The sequence below is a fragment of the Canis lupus genome, chromosome 20 (genome assembly GCF_048164855.1).
Source record: "Canis lupus baileyi chromosome 20, mCanLup2.hap1, whole genome shotgun sequence".
Classification (NCBI taxonomy): domain Eukaryota; kingdom Metazoa; phylum Chordata; class Mammalia; order Carnivora; family Canidae; genus Canis; species Canis lupus.
Genome location: NC_132857.1, coordinates 43,050,820 through 43,075,645, shown reverse-complemented (window position 1 = coordinate 43,075,645; position 24,826 = coordinate 43,050,820). Strand labels below are relative to the sequence as shown.

The 24,826-nt window shown below is 35.0% G+C and overlaps 1 protein-coding gene across 7 annotated transcripts in view; it reads right to left on the bottom strand.

The window, feature by feature from the left end:
• RAB3GAP1 (RAB3 GTPase activating protein catalytic subunit 1) overlaps positions 1-24,826 on the bottom strand; it is a 96,586-nt gene that overhangs the window by 27,181 nt on the left and 44,579 nt on the right. For 6 of the 7 annotated variants that reach the window (XM_072789029.1, XM_072789033.1, XM_072789031.1 and 3 more), the window contains 10 exons: positions 22,536-22,635; positions 19,253-19,334; positions 14,621-14,689; positions 13,014-13,087; positions 10,802-10,894; positions 10,182-10,351; positions 8,063-8,152; positions 6,126-6,298; positions 4,670-4,724; positions 4,064-4,423 (listed from right to left, as the gene is read on the bottom strand). In XM_072789029.1, the coding sequence (XP_072645130.1) occupies positions 4,064-4,423; positions 4,670-4,724; positions 6,126-6,298; positions 8,063-8,152; positions 10,182-10,351; positions 10,802-10,894; positions 13,014-13,087; positions 14,621-14,689; positions 19,253-19,334; positions 22,536-22,635 (1,266 nt within the window). The remainder of the gene's footprint in view (positions 1-4,063; positions 4,424-4,669; positions 4,725-6,125; positions 6,299-8,062; positions 8,153-10,181; positions 10,352-10,801; positions 10,895-13,013; positions 13,088-14,620; positions 14,690-19,252; positions 19,335-22,535; positions 22,636-24,826) is intronic. The other variant, XM_072789030.1, reaches the window with a different exon arrangement.

The following is a 24,826-nucleotide window of genomic DNA, read 5'->3' as shown; positions in this document are numbered from 1 at the left end:
ATCTCAGGCCAACTATAAGTAAAGAAGAACATGACTAAGAGGAATATAAGCAGCAAGTAGCCAAGGACCATACACTTTCAAATCTACCACTTCTAAATATGCCCAAAGCTTTATCATATACATGACGCCATGTGATCACTGAGGTCAGAGCATTTTACAACTGACGAAACTGAGATAAAGAGATAAGTGCCTTACTCAAAATCAAGTTGCAAAACTACCACATGTCAAACTGAAGAGAGAATCTCAAACATCTACCTGAAGCTGACTTTGAGAACTACTAGTTTGGTTCAATCTACTGGTTAAGGACTCTTGCTCTAACAGATTCTCCACAGGTTTCTCTTCTAGGCCTGGCTCTAGAAACACTAGGTAAAGTCTAAGCTTTTCCTAGACATAAATTCTAGATTGAACTAAGTTTACATGAAAGAAATATGAAACTGTGCTTAAATTCTTATGGAGCAAGGATCTACATAGAGTCTTATTTTTGTGTATATAAAGCGGGCAATTGATTAATGGCACATTTAAAGCTAACTTCTAACGTGTGAAATTTTAAGTGTTTCAACTGGAATCATTTTGAATTCCAACCATTTTATTTAAGTACATATACATATACAATGATTATAATTCAAGTATGATTAACTTAAAGAAAGTAAAATAGACTAAAAATCTGCCTGATTTGTCTAAATGTAAGATATAAAAATGAATTTTTAAATACATAGGATGCATGTTGAGAAAAAAATAACTTTAAATTATTCAAGATTTAGATAATAAATTTGAATGTAGAAAATGAAGCATCTAAAATGAATGAGGTGGGGGCACCTGGGTGGCTCAGTGGTTGAGCGTCTGCCTTTAGCTCAAGGCAAGATCCCAGGGTCCTGGGATCGAGTCCTACACCAAGTTCCTGCTTCTCCCTTTGCCTATGTCTCTGACTCTCTGTCTCTCATGAATAAATAAAATATTTTAAAAATGAAAATATATATAAAATAAAATGAAAGAGGTGTGTATAGCTTTTTGAAAAAAATAAAGATTGAGCTTCCAGAATAACTTTCTTGGACTCTTCATCAACCCAATCAAACCAGGACAACATATATGCAACTAGTAATCTAAAAATAATGAATACTGTTAATTAAAACTTGGAAAAAGGGCAGCCCAGGTGGCTCAGCAGTTTAATGCTGCCTTCGGCCCAGGGTGTGATCCTGCAGTCCCAGCATCGAGTCTCATGTCAGGCTCCCTGTATGGAGCCTGCTTCTCTCTCTCCCTGTGTCTCTGCCTCTCCGTGTCGCTCATGAATAAATAAATAAAATCTTTAAAAAAACACAAACACACACACAAAAGAAAATGAGTGCCTAAGTTCACCAAAAGATACTTACAAGAATGCTCATGTATTTGTAATAGCTCAAACTATAAACAATTCAAATTCCATTAGCAGGTGAATTGATAAGCAAATTGTGGCATTTCACATCAAAGGAGTAAAAAATACACAAATAAGATTTATATAACAACATGGATGAATCTCACATATGGTAGTTTAAAAAAGTTCAATGCAAGAGAAGGAAATGTAGGATTCCATTTATACACCAAAGAGTAAGCAGAATATAATTTCCTTAATTCCATAATTCCAAAACTAACCTATGGTGAAAAAAGTTAGAAAAAAAGTTACCTGGAGGGGAGTATTGGGCTATGCTATCCAATACACCTGGCTATTTAGATTTAAATGAATCTATTAAAAGAAGAAATTCAGTTCCTCAGTTGCATTAGCCACATTTCAAGCACTCAATGGCCACAAATGGGTAATGGCTATAATACTGGACTGGAGAGACAGAAAACGTTCATTTCTATTTCACAAAAAGTTCTATTGATCAGTACTGTTCTAGGATGATGGGAATTTTCCATACTTTGACCTAGATGGTAGCTACCTGAATTTTTAAATATGAGAAAATTCACCAAGCTGTATACTTAAGATCTGTGTACTTTATATATAGTTTAAAAATCAATAAACCAGCAAATAAATGTCTTTTAAATGACTAGGAGAAAACATGTACAATATATTTAACAAAGGATTTATACCTAAAATATGAAGGACTAATATAAATCAATAAGAACAGGTCAGTAAGCTAAAGGAAAAATGATAAGCAAGTCAAAGAAAAAATGCCCAATAAACATACTGAATGATGCTTAAGTTCATCAAAAATCAGGGAAAACAATCTAAGACACTGAGATACTACTTTTGTCCATATATTGATAAAAATGTATATGACTGATAATATCCAATTGTTTATAAAAAATTAAATAAAATATGAATAGAAGTTCCATGAGTGAGAGACCGTGCCATTTGCTTTACTGCTAAATTCCCAAGTTCTAGATCAGTGATTGGCATACATTAGGCACTCAATGCAGCCTTGTGTGAAGAAGAAAGTGAGAAAGGAAAGCTAAGTACAGTATTCCCTTATTCCTATATATTTAACCACTGACCAGAAGGTAAAATAGGTACAGCCTTTGTGAACAGGAATTTTGTACATCTGCTTATCCAGCAAATCCATTTCTTACTTTCTTAAGAAACATTCAAATGTGAACACACAATATGAGAAAAACTACAAGAATTTATACTGTAGCGTGTAATAGCAAAAACTAGCAAATGACATATACTGTGCATTAAGAAGGGAATGGTTAAATAAACTATGGCTCTTCTATGACATAGAATGTAAGACAGCAATTAAAAAGGAATAAAGTAGATCTACATGTAATATCATAGAAAGATCTCCAAGACATCGTGGTTAAACAAGTTGTACACCAACGCACAAATTTAAAAACAAACAAAAAAGAGACTCCTGGTGGCACAGTCGGTTGAGCTTCCAACTCTTGGTTTCAGTTCTGGTTGTGACCTCAAGGTCGTGGGACTGAGCTGAGTGAGTAAAGCCTGCTTAAGACTCTCTCTCCTTCTGCCCCTCCCCACCATGCTCTCTCTCTCTCTCTCTAAAATAAATAAAATCTTAAACAAAAAACCAAAAATCTACAAAACTATGTATCATATGTATATACATGTATGAATATCAATGTACAGTAACAGACATAAGAAAATATAACCCAAATCAATCACAATGATGATTACCTCTAGAAATGAGAGTGGAATTAATGGGTAGTGGCTTTTACTTTTTCTAGACTGAATTTTTCACAATAAAACATATTCACATATTACTTATGCAAAAACAACAAAACTACTGCTCTTCCTTAGGTGTCAAGTTGTTGATGTTCTCCTTCCTAATGGTGTAAACTGGTTTCCAACTATATTTTTGAACAGATAAAACTAATATAAATGAAAGAATTTTTACTTTTGTTCTTTCTCTATTTTTGGATTTTGTCTTTTAAACAGCTGTGTACTCACCACTCATTTTAAGAAATAACAGATCACCTTAACCATGATGAACTACTATCTACCAAAACTTTTCTCAATTTCAGAAGAGTAATACTTGAAAGACCCAATAGTTTATTTATATTACAAATCTCAGATCTTTGAACATAGATTTTTTTTTTTTAAAGATTTTTTTTATTTATTTATTCATGATAGTCACAGAGAGAGAGAAGCAGGCTCCATGCAGGGAGCCCGACATGGGATTCAATCCCGGGTCTCCAGGATCACGCCCCGGGCCAAAGGCAGGCGCTAAACCGCTGCGGCACCCAGGGATCCCAACATAGATTATTTAAAGAATAACTCCTACCCGAAGCAATTGTTTCCTACTCGAATGAAGATATAATAAACAACAAAATAAAAACAACTAAAATCCAGGGCACCTGGGTAGCTCAGTGGTTGACCATCATCTATCTGCCTGTGGCTCAGGTCATGATCTCGGAATCCTAGGATTGAGTCCTATATTGACTGAAAAATATATTTCCTGTTGATGGACTCAGAAGATAAAATGAATTTTGGTGTTTTAGTTTTATTTGCTAAAAACTAAGAAGCTTCTCCCCCAATCTGTGTCTCTGCCTCTGTGTGTCTCATGAATAAATAAATAAAGTATTTTTTAAAAACCCAAACAACTAAAACTTAAAGAGCCAGTTGATATCCTACCTGGGTCACTGGAATGTAGAGAGGTTCTCCATTATGTAGCAGTGTGAGTTTTCCATGCTGATGTAGTCGTCCTTCTGGTTTTAAACTTGCCACCTCCTTAGGTCCTCCTTTCTTGCCACTCTCTTGTCCATTTCCCTTAAGTTCTTCGGTATCACTTAGGCATTCAAAAAATTCTTCTTCACTGTCACTCCAAGAATCCCAAGATTTTCCTATCTCTCCCTTTTCCTTATCCATGTCTTTTAGATTATCTGGCCCCAGCTGGTCTCCAGCTTTTCCAGTATCCCCTGGGTATATTTCTGAAGTATTTGTTTTTCTCCCCTCATCACGGGCCTTCTTTCTTTCAATACAACAATTTAGCATCTTAAGAAAAGAGAAGTAACATTTATATTTAAATTAGTTACAGTAAAGTAAAAATCTATCCACCTCTTCAATATTTAATTTGCCTTGTCCACCCCCTTCCCTGGACCCTGTTGTGAATGACAGTGACCACAAGTAAACTACAGCAGCACATTAGAAGAGCCTATAATCCATTATTACATTTAGTATTAGAATAAACTCCAATTAGATTGAGACCGTATTTAGATACTATCATTGGGAAATCCTTACCTGTAGTTTCTGATGTAGTAAACAACATCTTAGGTCTGGGGGTCCACTTGTTAATCTATCAAATAAAGTAGTGGGAAAGTTTTAGTAAAATGGCTTCAGATATGCAAATCTCTTATGCTACCATAAATTTTAGCCGTTTGATAAGAAATTAAATCTAGATTTCAACATATAAGATAACTGAGATGGAGCAAATAAAACTAAAACACCAAAATTTATTTTCTCTTCCAAGTCCATCAATAGCAAATATATTTTTTAAAGTATAATAGGAAACTAGTAATAGCTCTCAGGTTAACAGAACTTAAAATGAAAAAATGTCCCTAAATCCAACCCTGGAAGTAGCTAGCATACAGTATTTCGTATCATACAAAACAGATTACATACTCAGTTCTCAATTATTATAGTGAATTCTCAATGTAAAAAAACATTATTTCCACCTCTCTTTTGCCAAGGGGAGCCTGACATGCCTCTAGTCCTAAACCACTAAATTCCCCAAAATCAGCCAAAAGACAATCCAGCTAAGCAGAGACTGGCAAATGACATTAAAGTAAATATTTTTGGCTCAACCTCCATTTTATATTACTTGTATCATAATTCTGCTTTAGTATATGTAGATCAGCAGTAACCCAGGAAATATTGAAATATATGGTAACTAAACTCTTCTATTTCATTAAGTGAAACATCAACATACATTCTACAAAAAAATTACAAGTAATATTGAATATCTGAACTTATAAACTCTAAAAATGTTTCCTCTTCAACTATAAAAATTTTACATTCACTACAGAAGGCTCAGAAAATATACAAATGTATAAAGAACAAAATAAAAATATAAATTCACGGGATCCCTGGGTGGCGCAGCGGTTTGGCGCCTGCCTTTGGCCCAGGGCGCGATCCTGGAGACCCGGGATCGAATCCCCACATCGGGCTCCCGGTGCATGGAGCCTGCTTCTCCCTCTGCCTGTGTCTCTGCCTCTCTCTCTCTCTCTGTGACTATCATAAAAATAAAAAAAATAAAAAAAATAAAAAATATAAATTCACACACGTCAAATGTTAACATTTGGCTTTATTTCTTCCCAATTATTTTTCTATAAATATAGATCAGCAAAACTGAAAGCACTTGTTATACACAACATTCTACTTACTCCAAATATTATGATCATTTTTTTGTTATTAAAGATTCCTGAAAAAAGAAAAAACTTGTAAAAAATCCGTAACTTTCACTGTGGACATATATCATGATTGACGTCATTCTTTTATGTTTGGTACTTAGGTTGCTTCACCTTTTTTACCCTATTATAAATCTGCTACAATGAACACTCTGAATATAAATCATGCCCAAAGTTTCTTACCACTTTCTTAGGGCAGAGTTCTTTGAAGATGAGAATTAATGGGTCAAAAGACTAATTATGCTAACAAACAAAAACCTACATATACAAACAGAAATTGAAATTATTACCCTGGAATGAGAAAGTTGTTTTCCCATCTGAAACGCATTTCAAGAACAAATTCCTGCCAGAGATGTGCCACTCCTTTCAATCCTCCATGGTAGAAATTGATCATACAAAGACACAAAGCCAATTTGTATGTTAAACTGTCAGATGGTGCAGATTTGAACTGATTGTAGAGATTCTGAATTTAACAAAGCAAAAACAAAGCAAAACTTGTTAATAACATATTTACAGGTATAATCAATAATTGTGTGGAGGAATTTTAATACTAAAATTAACCTATCCTTCCAAACCAACTTTTATCAAATGTCTAATACATTACTGCCTAAATTGTTCTTAGGTAGCCCCATGTTTTCAAAATATCTGCAAGGATCAAAAAACTGAGGCTATAGTTTAGAAAACCTAAAGTTAGAACTTTCAATTTCTTCTGTGGAATCTTCAAGATGTACTCCAAATATGTTGTTTTAAAAAACTTTTCAGGGGATCCCTGGGTGGCTTAGTGGTTTAGCGCCACCTTCGGCTGAGGGCGTGACTCCAGGGTCCTGGGATCGAATCCCGCATCGGGCTCCCGGCATGGAGCCTGCTTCTCCCTCTGCCTGTGTCTCTGCCTCCCTCTCTCTCTCTCTCTCTCTGTGTCTCTCATGAATAAATAAAACCTTTAAAAAAATAAATAAATAAAAATAAATAAATAAAATAAAAAACTTTTCATTAGGGGCACCTGTGTGGCTCAGTCAGCTAAGCAGTTGCCTTCAGCTCGGATCATGATCTCAGGGTTCTAAAATCAACCCCCCACATTGGGCTCCCTGATCAACGGGGAGTCAGTTTCTTCCTCTGCTGCTCCCCTTGCTTGTGCTCACTCTCTCAAATAAGGTCTTTAAAAGATAAAAATTTTCAATTATAAATAAGTATACACTTATCAAAATTAGAAACATAAAATTAGAACTGTATAAACTGAAAATATATAGCTTCTGCTTTTCCTCATTTCATGAAATCCTACTTCCCAACAGTAACTACTGAAAATAGTTGGATTTATCTCTTTTAAACATCTCATTTCTCAATTTGTTAAAGACTTGGATAAGGAATACATGAAAATTTTACTTCATTTTACACATTTTACTTCATTAAAGTTTTCCACTCACTGTCTAGTTTTGAAACAGAGAAGAATCTATTGCAAAACATCAATCTGATAATTTTACAAAAAGCCTAAAATGAGGGAAATCCTACAATCATGCACAATATACCTACTTTTTCACTGTTTCCAGAAAAGTTCTTGCTACCCAAAATACATATCTATGACTAGGTACAACAGGTCATATAATTTGAGTGGAGGCCATGAGCTCTACTCAAATTTTCATAAGGTGATTTTTAAAGTAAAAAGATCCTTGGGGCACCTGGGTGGCTCAGTCGGTAAAGGGCCAACTCTTGATTTTTTGACTTCAGGGTCCTAGGCTGAAGCCTTACATAGGGCTCCATGCTCAGCAGGAAGTCTGACTGAGGATTCTCTCTTCCTCTGTCCCCCACTGTCCCCCCCCCTCCCAGCCCCATTCACAAGAGTGTGCACAAAGGCTCTCTCTCAAATATATTTTTTAAATAAAATAAAAAATTTAAAAGGTCCTTATGCTACTAATCTAGCAATACAGCAACCCCTTAGATTCAATGCATTTTGGGATGCCTGGGTGGCTCAGCAGTTGAGCATCTGCCTTTGGCTCAGGTCGTGAACCCACAGTCATGGGATGGAGTCCCACATCGGGTTCCTTGCATGGAGCCTGCTTCTCCCTCTGCCTCTGTCTCTGCTGCTCTCTCTCTGTTCTTCTCATAAATAAATAAATAAATAAATAAATAAATAAGTAAATAAATAAATAAATAAATAAATAAATAAAATCTTTAAAAAAATAAAAATAAATTCAAAGCATTTTAAATATCTTAATATTAAATTCCAACTTACATATTCTTCACTCTCTGATAGAGGATTATTGCTGTCTGTGGAAGAACTTCCATCTAACGGTTTCTCAGAAGCAGCATCAGGGAATAAGAACTTAGAGACAAGAAAAAAATAACCACATTTCAATCAAATTTCCTACTTTGTTATTTATAACTCATATAAACTCCATTTTTTAATGGTTTTGCTATTAAAACAGTAGAAATGTGCTTATTATACTGGCCAGTTGGCCAATAAAATATCAAACATTTTATGTTTTTCTCTGGAAATAGTTTCATTGATTTTAGAAATCGGAGATTTTTCTTAAAACCAGCTTGTTTTGTAAGCTAACCAATGTAAAAGCAAAACCTCTTCACTATGATCCAAGGTCATTAAATTTCTAAGTATCAGACAAAGCAAGAGAAAAATTTTAAACACCCATATGTTACAAGGCTCTATCAAGTTATATAGATCACAGGTTTTCATATAAAAAATATTAAGAATATGACATTTAAGACCGTAACTTTATAATACCCCTAGAAGGTGGGAAGTAGTCTAAACCTGTAATGACTAGTTTATCTTTTCTACATGGTTTCTGTTTATTATGTGTTTGTAGTAATGTTAAAAGAAGAAAAAATTCAGTGCATATCACAACCGAGCTATACAACTAGAATAAAATCTCTAAAGATATATATTAAGAAGGGGCCTTTCCCAGGGCGCCTGGGTGGCTCAGTCAGTTAAGAATCTGACTCTTAATCTCAGTTCAGGTCTTGACCTCTATCTTGGTTGTGGGTCAGGCTCTGCATTGGGGCCTGAAAAAAAAAAAAAAAAGAAGGGGCCTTCTCTTGCAGAAATTTATTCTTGGAGCACCTGGGTGGCTCAGTGGTTGTCTGCCTTCTGGCACGGGTTATGATCCCAGTGTCCTGGGATCAAGACCCACATCAGATTCCCTCCAGGGAGCCTACTTCTCCCTCTGACTGTGTCTCTGGGTCTCTCATGAATAAACAAATAAAATCTTAAAAAAAAAAAAAAAAAAAGACATTTATTCTCAGTCCTTTTATCACTCTTCTTCCTAAGTGTTTTGTGGTACTACTGACTTGTGATTCCTTTTACCATGCATACTTTGCCACATGTTACAGAACATGCACAGGAGATTTTTTCAAATTTAGAGGAACTACTCTGTACCACCTCCCACGACTAGGTACGTTTACAAACAATATCCTAATCTAAAAACCACTGTATAAGGTAACTATTACTGCCTCCTTACAGATATACCAGCTGAAAATCTGATTCTTTTTCAGTTTAATGGCTGGGGTGAAATTAACATCAAGTTTGCAAGTCCAGTATTCTTTTCACTGCACTACTCAAAGGTTGTTCCCAAGATTATCTGAATGCATGAATTGCCAGAAATATGATTATAACTATAATTATAGTAAGAACAGCTATCATTTATCAGAGACCTATTATTATATGCCAGGCAGATGACAAAACTGAAATTAAGTGACTTACTCAATATAATATAGTAAGGATTAACCCTAGTGTATGTGGTTCCCAGGCTGGGCTTATTCCATCATTCTATACCTAGGAGACACCTTAGCTCCTTCTAATACTTACTATAAAACCTTCCCTAGACTTTTGTGAAATGAAGTTTGCAAAAATACAGTTCTGATGTTGACCTTCTGCTCAAAATAATATTAAACTGCAAGATGAAGCCCAGTGTTTCAGCAGAGCAGGTTACTTGCTACCTCTCCAGCCTTGTCCCCAGCCACTCCCTGGGAAGCACCGTACAATATACCAAATATGTTCTCTCATAGCTCTGCTGTTCCTGTTTCTAAAACCTCTTCAAGATGCAACTCAAGTACCCCTCTTTATGACACCCTTCCTGATCCCCAGTGCCTAGATAGAGAGATGCACCCTCTGCTGTGTTCTCACAGCCAACTTGCCAGACTTCTCCCTTGCAACATGGTATTGTAACTACAGTTTCCTTTCCTTCTTTCCATTAAGCTAGTGGGAATTCTCTGAACATGAAGACTTTGTTTTACTCATTTTATATTCCCAATCCAGTGCTTGCCACATAGAAGGCACTAAACAGATAATGAATAAATGAGTATGCATACAGACATAAAAAGACACTACATTTAGTTACCAACAGAATAGTATTGAGGACATCATTATTCAGTGGTGACTCTTCTACACCTCTGTGTTTTCGTATTTTCTTCTTTGCAGTGTGTACCATATTTGAAACTGATAATTTATGAATTGGAACTGGTGCCGGCTCTGTCAACTTTGACAAAGCATGAGTTATATCAGCAATTTCTATAAAAAGAATAGAAACGAATACAAATTATATCACCAACCTTAAAGTGAAGAGTAAACCACTGATCGCGTAAAATATTTTAGTCACTCTTTTCACTAGTGTTACATGGTCTCAGAACTATAAAATTTTAATACATACATTCAGCTTTACATGCATTCATAATGACAAAGGTATAACACAAATTATTTTTCTCTAGAAGTTCAAAAATAAACCTCTAAAACCCCACTTTTCAAAATATCTTACATTTTTGGTAAAAAGAATGTATTAAATGTGCTTAGTATTTTAAGCTCAGGGTATAGCCAGAAAAGAGATGGTAGCAGTCTAGTCTATCAAAATTTGCTTTTCCAACTTAATTCAACTGTGAAAATAGATGAAAAGTTACTGGGAAAATGCCCCCAAAAGGGGTTAGACATTTGAGAGTAACTTAAAAAAAAAGGAAAGTAGGTCACCTCTCCCTTCTTCCTCAAATGTGGATCGACCAAGAATCTCATCAGTTGACTCCTTTCGACGGCAAATTTTAAAAAATTCAGTGACAAAATCACCTAAATAAAAAAAAAATGTTACTCATTTTTGACACTTAACTAAAAGACATCAGTCCTACAAACTAAAGTAAGTACACTTCTTTTCATAAAAGCTATAAATAAGATATAGTAGAAAAAGAAACCACTCAGTTTTTCTACCCAAGACAAAAATTAATCCTATTACAAAGGTAGCCTTGTTCTTCCCTTCTCTCCATGTCCCAGGATATTAAAAAAAATTTTTTCTTAGGATTCCTTCTAGAATGAAAGGAAAACTGTACCTTGTAATATTAAGCACTATGTGCCTAAAGAAGACTAATATCTGTTCTCAATGAGTTGCAGAAGTAACAAGAATATTACTATATGCACACAGTGCCACCCTAACTGCCACCCTTCTAGAATTGGGTCCATTAAAAAAAATTAAAATTAAAAAGAAATTCTGAAGATATATTTCTGGAGGATTAAGAATCATGTAGCATAAAGTTATGTTAGCTTCAGCTGCATATTTATGGTATGCTTCATGTCATCATAAGGGGAAAAGGTTTGATATCTTCTAAAGAACTGCAATGAGATGTTTATAGAAAGAAATAAAGTTTAGGAGGAACTATCATTACTAAAACTATTAGATAATACAAGAGAGCAAGTACATCTAAGTTTTAGAATTCATCAACTAGTTCTGAATAAATCTAGAACACTTTCTGGACTTCTTCGGAAAAGTAAGATAATCCTGTAATTCAATCAAATAAATTACATGATTCTAGTTAATTATATATGACTACAGCATCCTTTAATATATAAGCATAAAAAGTCAAAAGAGATAGGGTGGGATCATGGAACAGTAACTTAAAATGAGAATATTTCAAACTCTTAGGTCCTCTGCAATTATCATGGAAATCTGTAGATGAGGGACAATAAGGAACTAGAAATCAATTTAATAATTTAATAAATCAATGATTAAGCAAAAACTATTGAGCATTTACTATATGATAGACATCGTATTAAATGTGATATACAAACATACACATAATCTCATTTGATCATCTCAATAACTATGTATATACTATTTTTGTCTCTATTTTACGGAGACTTGAAGAAATTAACGAAACTTGTTCAAACTGGCAGACCTAAGATTTAAAAGAAGGTCCAACCAATTCTCAAACTCCTTATACCAACCTTCTACTGTCTGTCTAATACCCAAGACAAATACACCAATGGCAGGAATTTTACCTTATACATCTTTGTATTCACTATTATGTAGTTAGCAAAAAATGTTAATCAGCATTTAATGAATAGCATATGACAAATTTTAAAGAACCCAAGAAAATAATACTTTAGAGAAACACATCGTGACTGTCATCAATAAATATTCAGTAATTCCATTAGCTGAATGATAATGTATCCTATGGAGTGAAGGCGGCTTGTATGAAAACAGATATGAAATATCGTCATATGTACTAAATATGAGAGAAAAAGATGGAAAGACACACTGAGGTGCTGGGTTCAGAGACTTCATGAAAGAGATACATCTACACAAATGATAAAAGAAAGATAATGCCAGACAAGGGATATAATAATATTATCTAAAAGGCAAATTAACATTTTCAAAGTATTTCTATTTGTGGTATTTCACTTGATTCCTTAAACCTCTTTCCCTCTATCAGAAAATAGGTTTGGAGATGTGGTTCAACTCTACAGGCCTCTAATTAGACTGTCAAAATCAGTGTTCTTCTCATCATATATCACAGGTCCAGAGCATGGCAAAAGGCAGAAACTAAGATGCAAACTGCCATAAGAAGAAAAGAGAATAACATAAAAAAAGCCTTGGAAGAATAAAACTCAGATCATGAGAAAATATGCAAGAATTCTGAGGTATAGACCACTTAAAACTAAAAGATAAGCAAGAAATCCTGGCAGTGCTATTCAAGACTTACTAGGATTCACTGTTCCTGGGAAAGATTTCCTTGTTAATGGTATTAACCAAGAAGATCACAAATGTAAAAAAAAAAAAAAAAAGATGTACCCTTCTGATAGGTGAATTAAAGTATAAAGAATACATTCACAGTCTTCCTAATCTGGAACATGGGCATATTGGTGGGGAAAGAACATAAATTCAGGAAAGGAATGTAATGTAAGCATGTCTTACCCAGCAAACACTGAGGATTATCAGCTTTTCGAACTCTAACAGACCAATGGGGAGCCTGAATAGGATCCAAATCACTAAAATGAAGAACAATAAACATAAGATCCTAATTATGACAAACTGCAACTCATTAACTTATCAAAATGCAGTCTAGTTAATTACATGAAGGACAAGCAATCCATTTTGCCACCCTTAAACTTACAGTTACTCAGATAATAAGGCCATGTGGTTAAATTAAAAAAAAAAAAAAAAACCCCAAATATCGATCAATGGATCTTAAGAAATCAAAGTTTATAGACAAAAATGTACAAAAGGAAAACCCACAAGCAAAACAGAATCAAAACAAATATAAAAATTATAGTTCTGAACAGGCAATGTACACTGATAATCTAATAAAACAAATAATTTTAAAATAAAAAAGAAATGAGAAACTAGTATGCACAATGATCTTAATTGGCTTTTTATAGCACTAATAGTAAAAGCAGACTACAAAATTTGCACAAGATCAAATTTGCCCTATTTTCTCAATTAAGTAGATTATTATGTATCCATTTAATGGAATATTATGCAGCAATTTAAAAAATAACATAGATCTATATTTATTGGCATTAAATATGTAAAGATATATACTAAATAAGACAAGTATATAAATTTAAACTTTAAAAAGATACTTTCCCATGCAAATATTGACTCATGTTGTACATGTGAAACTAATGTTACATGCCAATTATATCTCAATTAAAAAAAACAAGGATACACCTCAAAATGCTATTTTTCAAGTAACAGGATTGCATGTAGTCCTTATTTTCTTCTTCATATCCATCTAAATTATCTGATTAAGAAAGCTCATGTTACTTTTACCACCAGCAAAAACAACCTATTTATTTTAATTACAACAAAAAAAAGTATCCTACTTCTCACAATTCTACATCATGCATGAGAAGGTACTAAAATGGTGTTCCTCTTTCTCCACATTCTTCCTAAGTAATATTTGCCATAATTTTTGAGTTATTTCCATTGCACAGGAGCACATGACTGGGACATTTTGTAATTTATGACATTTAATGTTCAAATATGACTCCAACATGTTCTAAAGACCATGACTTCTTCAAAGTAATTCATGAAATACTTCTAACTAGCTAAGAAAAGTTCAACAGAATTATGCACAAATCTCTGCTTAGAGGATCTGCTCAGAGACATCTTTGCTAAAACAAAAGTCAGACTCATATTGTGCAGGGTAAGGGGGATTGGTTAAATAGGTGATGGGGATTAAGGCATGCACTTGTGATAAGCACAGGATCCTGTATGGAAGTGCAGAATTACTATGTTGTATATCTGAAATTATATTACACTGTATGTTAACTAACTGGAATTAAAATACCAACTTAAAAAAAGAGAGATCATTCATTAACCCCAAACTAAAGATCATACCCACAAGGTCAGCAGCTTATAACACATCTCTAATACACACTTAATCAGTCTAAAAAGCAATCTTTAAAAGTAGAAAAATCAACCAATCAGAAAACTGATAAAAAGTTGCTAACCACTCAGCAGTTCATTTATTCTACTGAAATATTTGAATCTCAATATGCTACTCTTAACATACTTACGAATAAACATCATTATCCACAATGATACCTTCAGTCAGGTGAGGCCATGTAGTTGCTAAATGGAGTTCACTAAAATAAAACATAAAACATATCCAAAAGCTCTAATATTGTATGTATATCCTCTGACTTAGCAATTCTACTTCTAGAAATGTATTATAATAACCAGAAATGTATATGCAAGTATGTTAAAAGTCATGCTGTTTATAATACAGTAAAACAGGAGACAATTAGTTTTATTAGCAAATGGTAGCACACCTATATGAAGTTAATGTCTTGCATACATTAAAAACACATGTTATCCATATAATAGCCCAAAACTGTAAATAACCCAAATATCGATCAATGGATAAAGTGTGGTAATAACCATATAATGGCATATTATACACCAATAAAAAGCAGTGAAATATTGACTCATGCTACAATACAGACGAACCTCAAAAACATTTTGTTAAGTGAAAGAAGACACAAAAGGCCACACGCTGCATAACACAATTCATACACAATGTCTGGAACAGGCAGATCCATAAGGAAAGAAGGTAGATTAGTATTTGCCTAGCTAGAGGGCCTGGGGAGATCACGGGGATGATAGCTGAGAGGTAAAGGGTTTCTTTTGGGGATGATGAAAGTGTTGTGGAATTAGAAAGAGATGTTGGTTGCACAACTTTGGAAACACTAAAGACCACTGAACCGTACACATTGTATGGTGAGTATTATGGTACATGAATTATATCTCAATTTTGAAAAACTGAGATAGATCAGAGGTTAGCAAATGTTTTCTAACAAAAGCTCACATAGTAAATATTTAGGCTTTGGGGACCAAGTAGTCTCTGTTACAATCTTGTCTTTTCTTTTAAAACCCGAAAAAATGCAAAAGTGATTCTAAGCTCACTGGGCATACAAAAATAGGCTACTGGCCAGATTCAGTCCACAGGTCATAATTTGTTGACTTCTTAATATAAATAAATATTAAGTTTCAAAATGTTTTCATGTAAAATAAAGCAAGACACAAAACATATACAGGATGACATATATTTATAAAATATATAAACATACTGCACACAAAGAGTTATCTATATAGCAGGCCTGATACTTAGAAAAGGACTACCTGCAAGGTTCACCTTTGGCTTGCCATCTGGGACCTTGAATTTCATGGGGTTCCTATCATTCCTTGATAGGAGTGGCTCACTGTGCCTAAACTACTAGTGCAAACAATATGGTTTACGCTGAATACCTGTTTCCTTCTAGTACTGGACAGGGTGCCTATGTCACCAGCCCCAGATAAACACACCATGCACTGAGTCTCTAGTAAGCTTCCCTGGTAGAGAGCCTTTCATACATGTTTTCAGAATTCACTGCTGGGAGAATTAAGTGTGTCCTGAGTGACTACACTGAGAAAGGAAGCTAGTCCCTGGCTTACTATGGACGTATGTGCCTTTTCCCTTAGCTGATTTTTACACTGTATCCTTTCAATGTAATATACCATAGTCATGAGCACAGTAAATGGTGTGAATCCTCCTAGCAAACCACTGAACCCAAGAGTCTTGCAGAGACCAAGCTGTCATCAGTGACAGTCTATGGGATTGTAAACTTAGTGAATATTCTTTTTCTTGTAGAGATTTTGAACCCACTTCTTGGAGAGTAAAGAAGACAAAAGAGTCAATTACTTAATTTCTCTGATTTTTAGGGTACTCAACTGGCAACTCCAGCCTGCTCTACATTTTAGAATTACTGTGTTAACAGGGCCAGAATCTACAATATAGTACAACCGTGATTAATAACCGGACAACTAGCCACCCTTGGCTCAAGCCTATTTTCTGAGCTGGGTCCTATAATGGTCCCTCTGTGTTACCAAATACCTCTTGAGTAAGTTGATTTTTTGTTTGAATTAGTCAGAATTGACTACTACAGTTTACAACTAAGGAACTTGACTAGCAAACATGATTTTTGCCTCTTTTTACATTTTCTAAAGTTTCCTTACTTAGCATAAATTCATTACTCTAATAGAACAAATTTTTTAGGTAAAAAAATGGCTAGACAGTATGTGATATTAAAGGACATGAATGATGACAAGCTTAAAACTCTAAGCTCTGAAATACCTATAGGTATTAATCTCAGATTCAGTCCCTAAGCTTTTATGACTATGTTCTCTCCTCATCCGTAACTATACAACAATTTCTTTGACAAAGAGAAGACACTGAAAAATGCCTCATTTCCTCTTCTATCACCAAAGATTCCTTTTCAAAACTACAGTGCATGCCCACAGCATTTGTTAATCACCATGTAATTTATATAATCTACCATATACACCATCTCATTCCCAGATTATTTTTGTATTCTTCTTCGATCATCTATTTCTGATTCCTCATCATGATTTAGAATTAGGAAATAATTAATAACTAATTCCTTCACATTTCTATTACCAGGTCAATTTCATTTTCTCTCTCTCAAACTTTTTTGGGACACCTGGGTAGCTCAGTGGTTGAGCATCTGCCTTCAGCTTAGGTCATGATCCCAAGGTCCTGGGGATCAGGCTCCCCACTGGGAGCCTGCTTCTTCCTCTGCCTATGTCTCTGCCTCTCTCTCTGTGTCTCTCATGAATAAATAAAATCTTTAAAAAAATAAAAAAATAAAATTTTCCCTAAGCAAAATCTAATGAATGAACCAGTTGGAGGGCCACAAATATACCATTTCTCTCCCTTATTTACTATGCCATGATGACCACCTTCTTTTCCTTTGGGAAACTTGCCCAATTCTTCATGTATCAAGGCTCTTCATTCCATCTGCAATGGTCATTCTCTCTCTCTCTCTCTCTCTCTCTCTCTCTCTCACTGCCTGGCTAAATCCTCCCTGAGATATTTCCTTTGAGAACACTTTCCTAATGCATCCCAATCCAAACTAGTTTCTCATTTTACTGTTATTACAGCCTATATATTTCCTTCAAATTACCCCCAGTCTGTAACTGTACCTTTATTTAGGTGATTATTTTGTCCATTTCTTTCAATCAGACTGTAAATGCCAAGAAGCCAGAAAATGTTTTATTTAGTTCTGAATCTTCTTATTTCAGCATAGTGCCTGCCTGTCCTGGCACATATAATAAATAAGTATCAGCTACAAAAGATACTTATTTTATCTTTCCCTCCACTGATTTTAAGTTAAAAGTATTATTAGTTCTACCTCTACGTTAGAGTATTAAGAATGTACATATGTGCCTTTCTGGAAGTGATAATCTCCCCATGACAACATACCACTTGCAAAGAACTACCTTCATCCCTCCCTGGAAGAGAAGAGGAAGCACAAGAAGTGTCTGGTGCAGAATCCCAATTCCTACTTTATAAACCTGAAGTACCCACGATGCTACAAAATCACCACCATCTTTAGACGTGCAGTTTTGTGCGTTGACTGCTCCACTGTCGTTTGCCAGACTACAAGAGTTTTTAAAAGCAAGGCTTACAGAAGGATGCTCTCCTACAGACAGAAACAGCACTAAAAGCACCCTGAATCAAGATGAGTGGGAAACCATCCCAATAAACACATTCTGGATACATGCATGCATAGACACACACACACACACACACACGCACACGCACACGGTATGGATGTGTGCGTATATGGTTTTTAATTAACCAAATAGTTTAACTAAAATAAGACAGTTTTAAAATCAGCATTATTGGGATCCCTGGGTGGCGCAGTGGTTTGGCGCCTGCCTTTGGCCCAGGGCGCGATCCTGGAGACCCAGGATCGAATCCCACATCGGGCTCCCGGTGCATGGAGCCTGCTTCTCCCTCTGCCTGTGTCTCTGCCTCTCTCTCTCTCTCTCTCTCTCTCTCTCTCTGTGTGTGTGTGACTATCATAAATAAATAAAAATTAAAAAAAATAAAATAAAATAAAATAAAATCAGCATTATTAATGTTTTCCAAATATTTTGCTCTCAGTGATTAAATTTTCCAAGCCTTACATTTTCTTATAAAGCAAAATTTTCTTAAAGTTCAGTAGCTCTTCTAGAAAAGCAGTTAGGTAACCTAAGAGGTCTGACTTAAGTCTCTATTTGTACATTTGGAAAAAGTGGTCAGGAAAAATGTAAACATTTGTTAATTCTCTGTGATGAATACACGAAAGTTTGTTACATAGGACATTCTCTGTGCTTTTCAATATATAAAATGTCTCCCAAAAAGTAGGCCAAGAATCACTTCTATAAAGAATACTCAATAAATAGCATTATACACATTTTCTTTATTATTTCAAAGCCTCTTTTATTTCCAAATTACAGAGTAATAAAAAAATAGATGGACAGATGGTTAGGTGTAGGTCTGCTTCTGGTACTATACTCATTCCAGAAGGCTACAGTATTACAAAGCACAGTAAAATAAATATTAATAGAATTTAAAAAGTAAACTCCTAGGGTTGCTGGATGGCTTGACAATCAGTTAAGTGTCTGCCTTCAGCTCAGGTCATGATCTCAGGGTCCTGGGCTCGAGCCCTGAGTCAGGTTCCCTGCTCAGCAGGGGGTCTGCTTCTGCCTCTGCCCCTTCCCCCTGGCTCATGCTCTTTCTTTCTCACTGAAATAAATAAAATCTTAAAAAAAGAAAGAAATGGTCAAGTCCCATAATTCAAATGATAGATTCAAATTCCCACCTTATAGGATCTTCACAGGCACCAAATGGTAACTTGCCGAACTCCAGGCCTCCAACTTCTCCTCCTACAAGGGCATCTATATCTAAGCAAAAGAAACAGTTTTCCATTATCCAGCAAAAAATTAATAAGAATTTAATTTAGTGAGGTTAGTTCTCTGGGAGATCATAGATTTAAATGTGCCTATATCAAGAGCACATAAAGTTAGAGACTAAACCATCTTTAATTAGATTGCTTATAAAGGGATACCTGGGTGGCTCAGTGGTTTAGCGCCTGCCTTCAGCCCAGGGTGTGATCCTGGAGTCCCGGGATCAAGTCCCACATTAGGCTCCCTGCACGGAGCCTAATTCTTCCTCTGCCTGTGTCTCTGCCTCTCTCTCTCTCTCTCTCTCTCTCTCTGTCTCTTATGAATAAATAAAATCTTAAAAAAAAAAAAAGATTGCTTACAAAAAAGTTAAAATAAATAGAATGTTATAATAAAAGAACACACTGAATTCCTATTTGTAGTGTTTTATTCAAGCCATGTGTTCTACATTTTACTCTTGAAATATTCCTTAAATAATGCTTAAGAACATTAGTTCTGTACTTTTCTTTGCATTTTCTAAGAATGTGATTAATATCATCTAAAAGAAAGATTATCCAAGTATTAAAAAATTTAATCATCAACCTACATTTATCGGTTTTGCTGTCAATAATTTCTGAATGGCAAATTAGGTATCATTAATAAATTTTTATTTTTGTTGGTAGTACATGGAAATACTTTCAGTTTAACAAAGAATTTCCTTTCTGTTATGAATAGTATCTGAGATTAGAGGAGAATTTAGAAGGTAAGTCACTCCCCCCCTCACCAATTTTAAAGAACTAATAAACACTTCTAAAAGACATCCAGAGGATTTATTTCTCTTTGAAATAATTCAGATGGTTGCTTTTCATTATTTGCACTACACTGGGAATTTCACAAATTAGAGTCTATTGTTGTTTTATGAATATTCCCCAGATTTGCTAAAATATTGTTTGATAATTATCTACAACCTAACCAAATTAAAATTAGTCATTAAATATGGCTCAATTACTTGATTCAGTAAATTTTCTCAAGTCAATTTCATTTCTCCAACTAAAGAATGCTTGTAATAATAAAGATTACAATAACCAGATTTATTACAAGATGTGAATCTTTAAGAGCTTCAAAATATGTAAAAAGCATATTTTATAAATTAGTAAGCTAAAATTTTTTACTAGATCATAACTGTGCAGAAGTTTTAATTCAATTAAAAGTTCAGAAAAGGGGGTGCCTTGGTAACTCAGTCAGCTAAGAATTCCAGAGTCCTGGGATTGAGCTCCAAGTCAGGCTCCCTGCTCAACAGGGAGCCTGCCTCACACTCTCCTCCCTGCTCCTGCTTGCTCATGTTCTCTCTGTCACTATCCTTGTGTCTCTCCTCTCTCAAATAAATAAATAAAATCTTAGGAAAAAAAAAAAGTTCAGAAGTGGCTCAGTCGGTTAAGCACCTGACTCTCAGGGTAAGATCAAGCAAGCCCCATAACAAGCCCCACTCTCTCCCCATCTGCACCTCCATTCTCTCTCTTCTCCCTCTCTAAAAGCACAGTGTCTGGCCCATATTACATGTTCAAATCCATTCCTTCCCTCTGTAAGGAGAAAATATTAAAAATTTACGTGGCCTTCAGTTCACCGCGGAAGATGGTTCTATTTTGGTCTCCATTAAAAAAGAATCGGCAAAAATAAATAAATAAATAAAAAAGAATCGGCAAGAGAACATTAACAAAGGCCTTACTGGCAATCAAAATTATAATGCTAACATTCTGGCTCTTGGGCTTCTTCTTAGATCATCAATAAACTAAATCATCTTGGGAAATGTTAAAAATTGACTAACAATAGAGCAACCTTTGAAAAAAGGAAAAAGAGGGCAGGAATTAAAACCTTCACATAGAAACTGGCTACAAATTGTCTGGAGGGTATTGTCTGGGAACTAAAATTACCAAAATGAATGTTTGGGTCTTTCTTCTAATTTAATTATCAGCTTAGCTTTTATTTCCCTTTGCTATAGTTTAGATGTAATTCTTTTATTGTACATAGAATTTCAAATTATTCTGTGATATATAAATAAAATGCTGGTAGCACATATAACTACTAAAGGCTAAGGACATACTACATTAATTCCAGTATCATTCCAAAACTACCTGTTTTCTATCCTATACGTAACCAACTACCGGGGCACCTAGGTGGCTCAATAGTTGAACATCTATCTGTCTTGGGCTCAGGTCGTGATCCCAGGGTCCTGAGATCAGGTCCCACATCAGGTTCCCAGGAGGGAACCTGCTTCTCCCTCTGCCTATGTCTCTGCCTCTCCATGTGTGTCTCTCATGAATAAATAAATAAAATCTTAAAAAAAAAAAAAAAAAAACTACTTGGAACAAAAATAAATAGTAAAGAATATTGTTTTATTCTAATTTCTTTTTCATGGGGGGGGAGTAGACAAAAAAAATGTTTTTAGGTTGGTAAAATCCTTGTAATGATTTATAAATTTGCATTACATTTCTTATTAGTTATACTTGAATATAATTACACTTGTATGTGAGAGAAATACCCAGGAACCAAATCCTCACTTAATTAGACTATATGTCCAGTAGGGTGAACTTTTCTAGAACTTAGGTAATATGTTGTTCATACCTGCACCCCAAACATCTCAGGTTGGCTGGCCCATTATAGGCTTATAATTAATAATTACTGAATGAATCATATATTGCTTTATGGCTAAGCAGGTAAATTGGCTTTAATTACATCAAGAGGACATTAAAGTAAAATATTCTAGAGCTCTACACATCTTAAGTATATGTGTATATACACATTTTTTCCTGCTTTCCTTATTACATTTAGTACTCTTCTTCAAACTCTACTTTCCAAAAGGTTCTCAGCTTATGAGGTGGCTTCCGTTATTACATTCTAAAAAGATATTTAAGTCATTCACTACATACTAATTTGCAGTACATGATGCTCCACAGCAGGAGGATGCTTTATAAATAATAGCTTTCAAAAACAGATTGTCACATATCGAGTAATGCTGTCTCTAGGACAAACCTCAGAGCTTTTTTCAAGAGCAAAAAATAAAAATAAAAAAGATAAAGGCAATGAAATCAGCAATACTCCATTTAGAATGAATTACAAATATTTCAAACTTAAAACACTTAAAACCCACTGTTAAATAATTTCAATTTCCAAATATATTTTCTTTACCATTTATATTAAGTTAAATACACTAAATTATCTCACCTGGAGGCTGCTGAGGCCAAAAATACTGCTGCCAATCCTGAAGTACATATGTAAAGCGAATAGCAATACTAACTGGAGGCAAAGGAGTTAAAGGACATCCCTGGAAATAAATATAAAGAGAGTATTGTATAGCTTTTAAAAAAGTGTCTTATAAACAATGCCAGAGAGCAAATTACATGAACATGAAGCTGTTTAAACTATTAACTGGAGGACTCAATGGTTATGCTTCTGACTCTTGATTGTGGCTCAGGTCATGATCTTGGGGTCATAAGATGCGAGTCCCTTGTGCTGGCTGTGTGTTGAGCCCTTGTAGGTTCCCTGCTTGGCATGGAGTCTCCTTGCCCCTCTCCCTCCCCTTCTGTCCCTCCCCCAACTCACATGGGCTCAGGTGCACTGTCTTTCTCAAATAAATAAACAAATCTTTTTAAAAAACAAGTAAATAAACTGCTACCTGGAAACAAAATAAATGGTCGCTCTTGCAAAATAGTTTATATTAATGAATCAGTTAACAGAAAATTTAGATTCATTTACATTCATTAAAAATCATGAAAATCAACATCATCCAAACATTCTATGATCTCAGCTTCCCTTAATAATGGTTAACCTACATTAATGTGGAATAGGACTTAAATATAATAGGAATCACTTAGGGAGCATGTGAAAATAAAAATGAGAGAGTATTCTGCATATCTGACCAGTTACTAGGTGTTGCTGTTATCGCTGACCAGAAAGACTAAGACACATATAGCCCAGCAGCAGCATCTATAAACGTCACTATTAGCTTTAACCAAATACAAACTCAATCTATAGTCACAATACAAAGTGGCCGCCTCCAAAAAAGATAAGTCAGTTTTGGGCTGCTGTGTCCTACACAAGCAAGGTAAGATTCTGGCTGGTTAGGAAAAATAAGACTTGTTGGTCAAGTCTGAATATTAAGCGAGAGTTCATCCACAGTAAGATATGAATAGTCTAAACAAAATTGCTTTGACATAACCTCTGTTCTAGTTACATAGCAACATAGATAAATATAGAAGATAACCAGAAAGAAATAGCTAGGATCGAACATGATATAAAAATATCTTTGTGGGCCCTAAAAAGGTACACAAAATCCAAAGTTTTAAGGGGAGCTTAAGACACATGACTGCTGAGTTCCAGGTGTGAAAGGTGGCAGTGACGGCCTAGGATTACAGACTGCATTAAAACAGAAGTGGAAGTTCAACTCTGCCCAGAGTGAGCACACTGCATGACTGCTTAAAGGCAGACACTGGAAGCAGGGCACATCTGCTTGGTACAGTAGTTTTGTCAGACATTATGAGCTGGGAAGAGTTACTATGTAAGGGGGTAAATACTCTCATAATCTAAGCAAGCAATCCAGTAATTCCAAGACTATGCAATATTCCTAATATCACCAGAGCAACAGGCTCCAAGCACCATTTAAAAACCCAATTCTGAAATTTTCTACAGGTAGGGAGTAACCTACTTATAGCTTACAGAGCTGTAAGTTAGGATGGGAGAGAAAGTGAGCCTGCAAACAAAATTTCCACAAAACATGAAGAGATGTAGTTGTAAAGGAGACAGATACCAAGTCCACATTCGAGAGCATAAAACCATGAAATATAAAGAATAGTTGAAAAAAAAAGAATAGTTGAACAAATGTCTAAATGAAAAAAGACTAGAATGTATATTTTCAAATATTTAGAGGATTATGGCAGAATTTAAATTTTATGTACTCCAAAAGGCAAAACTGACCGCCCAGCCCTACCAAAAGGAAGCCTTTTCTAATAAATTATAGATGTATGTGAAAATGAAATAACCTTCCAGTGAAGGGTGAGTACTCTGGAACATTGTAAGCAAATGTTAAAGGGTAATTTTTATAAAGATAGCTTTAGAGAGACATTACAGAAGAGTCACACAATGGGTATCTTTAACTATGTAAAACTCTTATAAGTGTCCAAAGCAACTCTTAATTATAATAAGTTCAACTCTTGTCAAATCAATTCTGAGGGACGCATGGCTGGCTCGGTGGGTAGAGCATTTGACTCTTGATCTCAGGATCTTGAGTCTAAGCCCCACATAGCATATGGAGCCTACTTCTTAAAAAAATCAATTTTGAGAGATGTTTCTTATCTAGGTGAGTGAGCTTTTTGAAAGTTCTGCCAGATGATGTGATGAACTGATTGAGAACACTTTTTCAAAGAACGATTTTATTTATTTGAGACAGAGAGATCATGCATATACACACAGGGGGTGGGGCTGCTGGCAGAGGGAGAGGGAGACGCAGACTCTCTGCT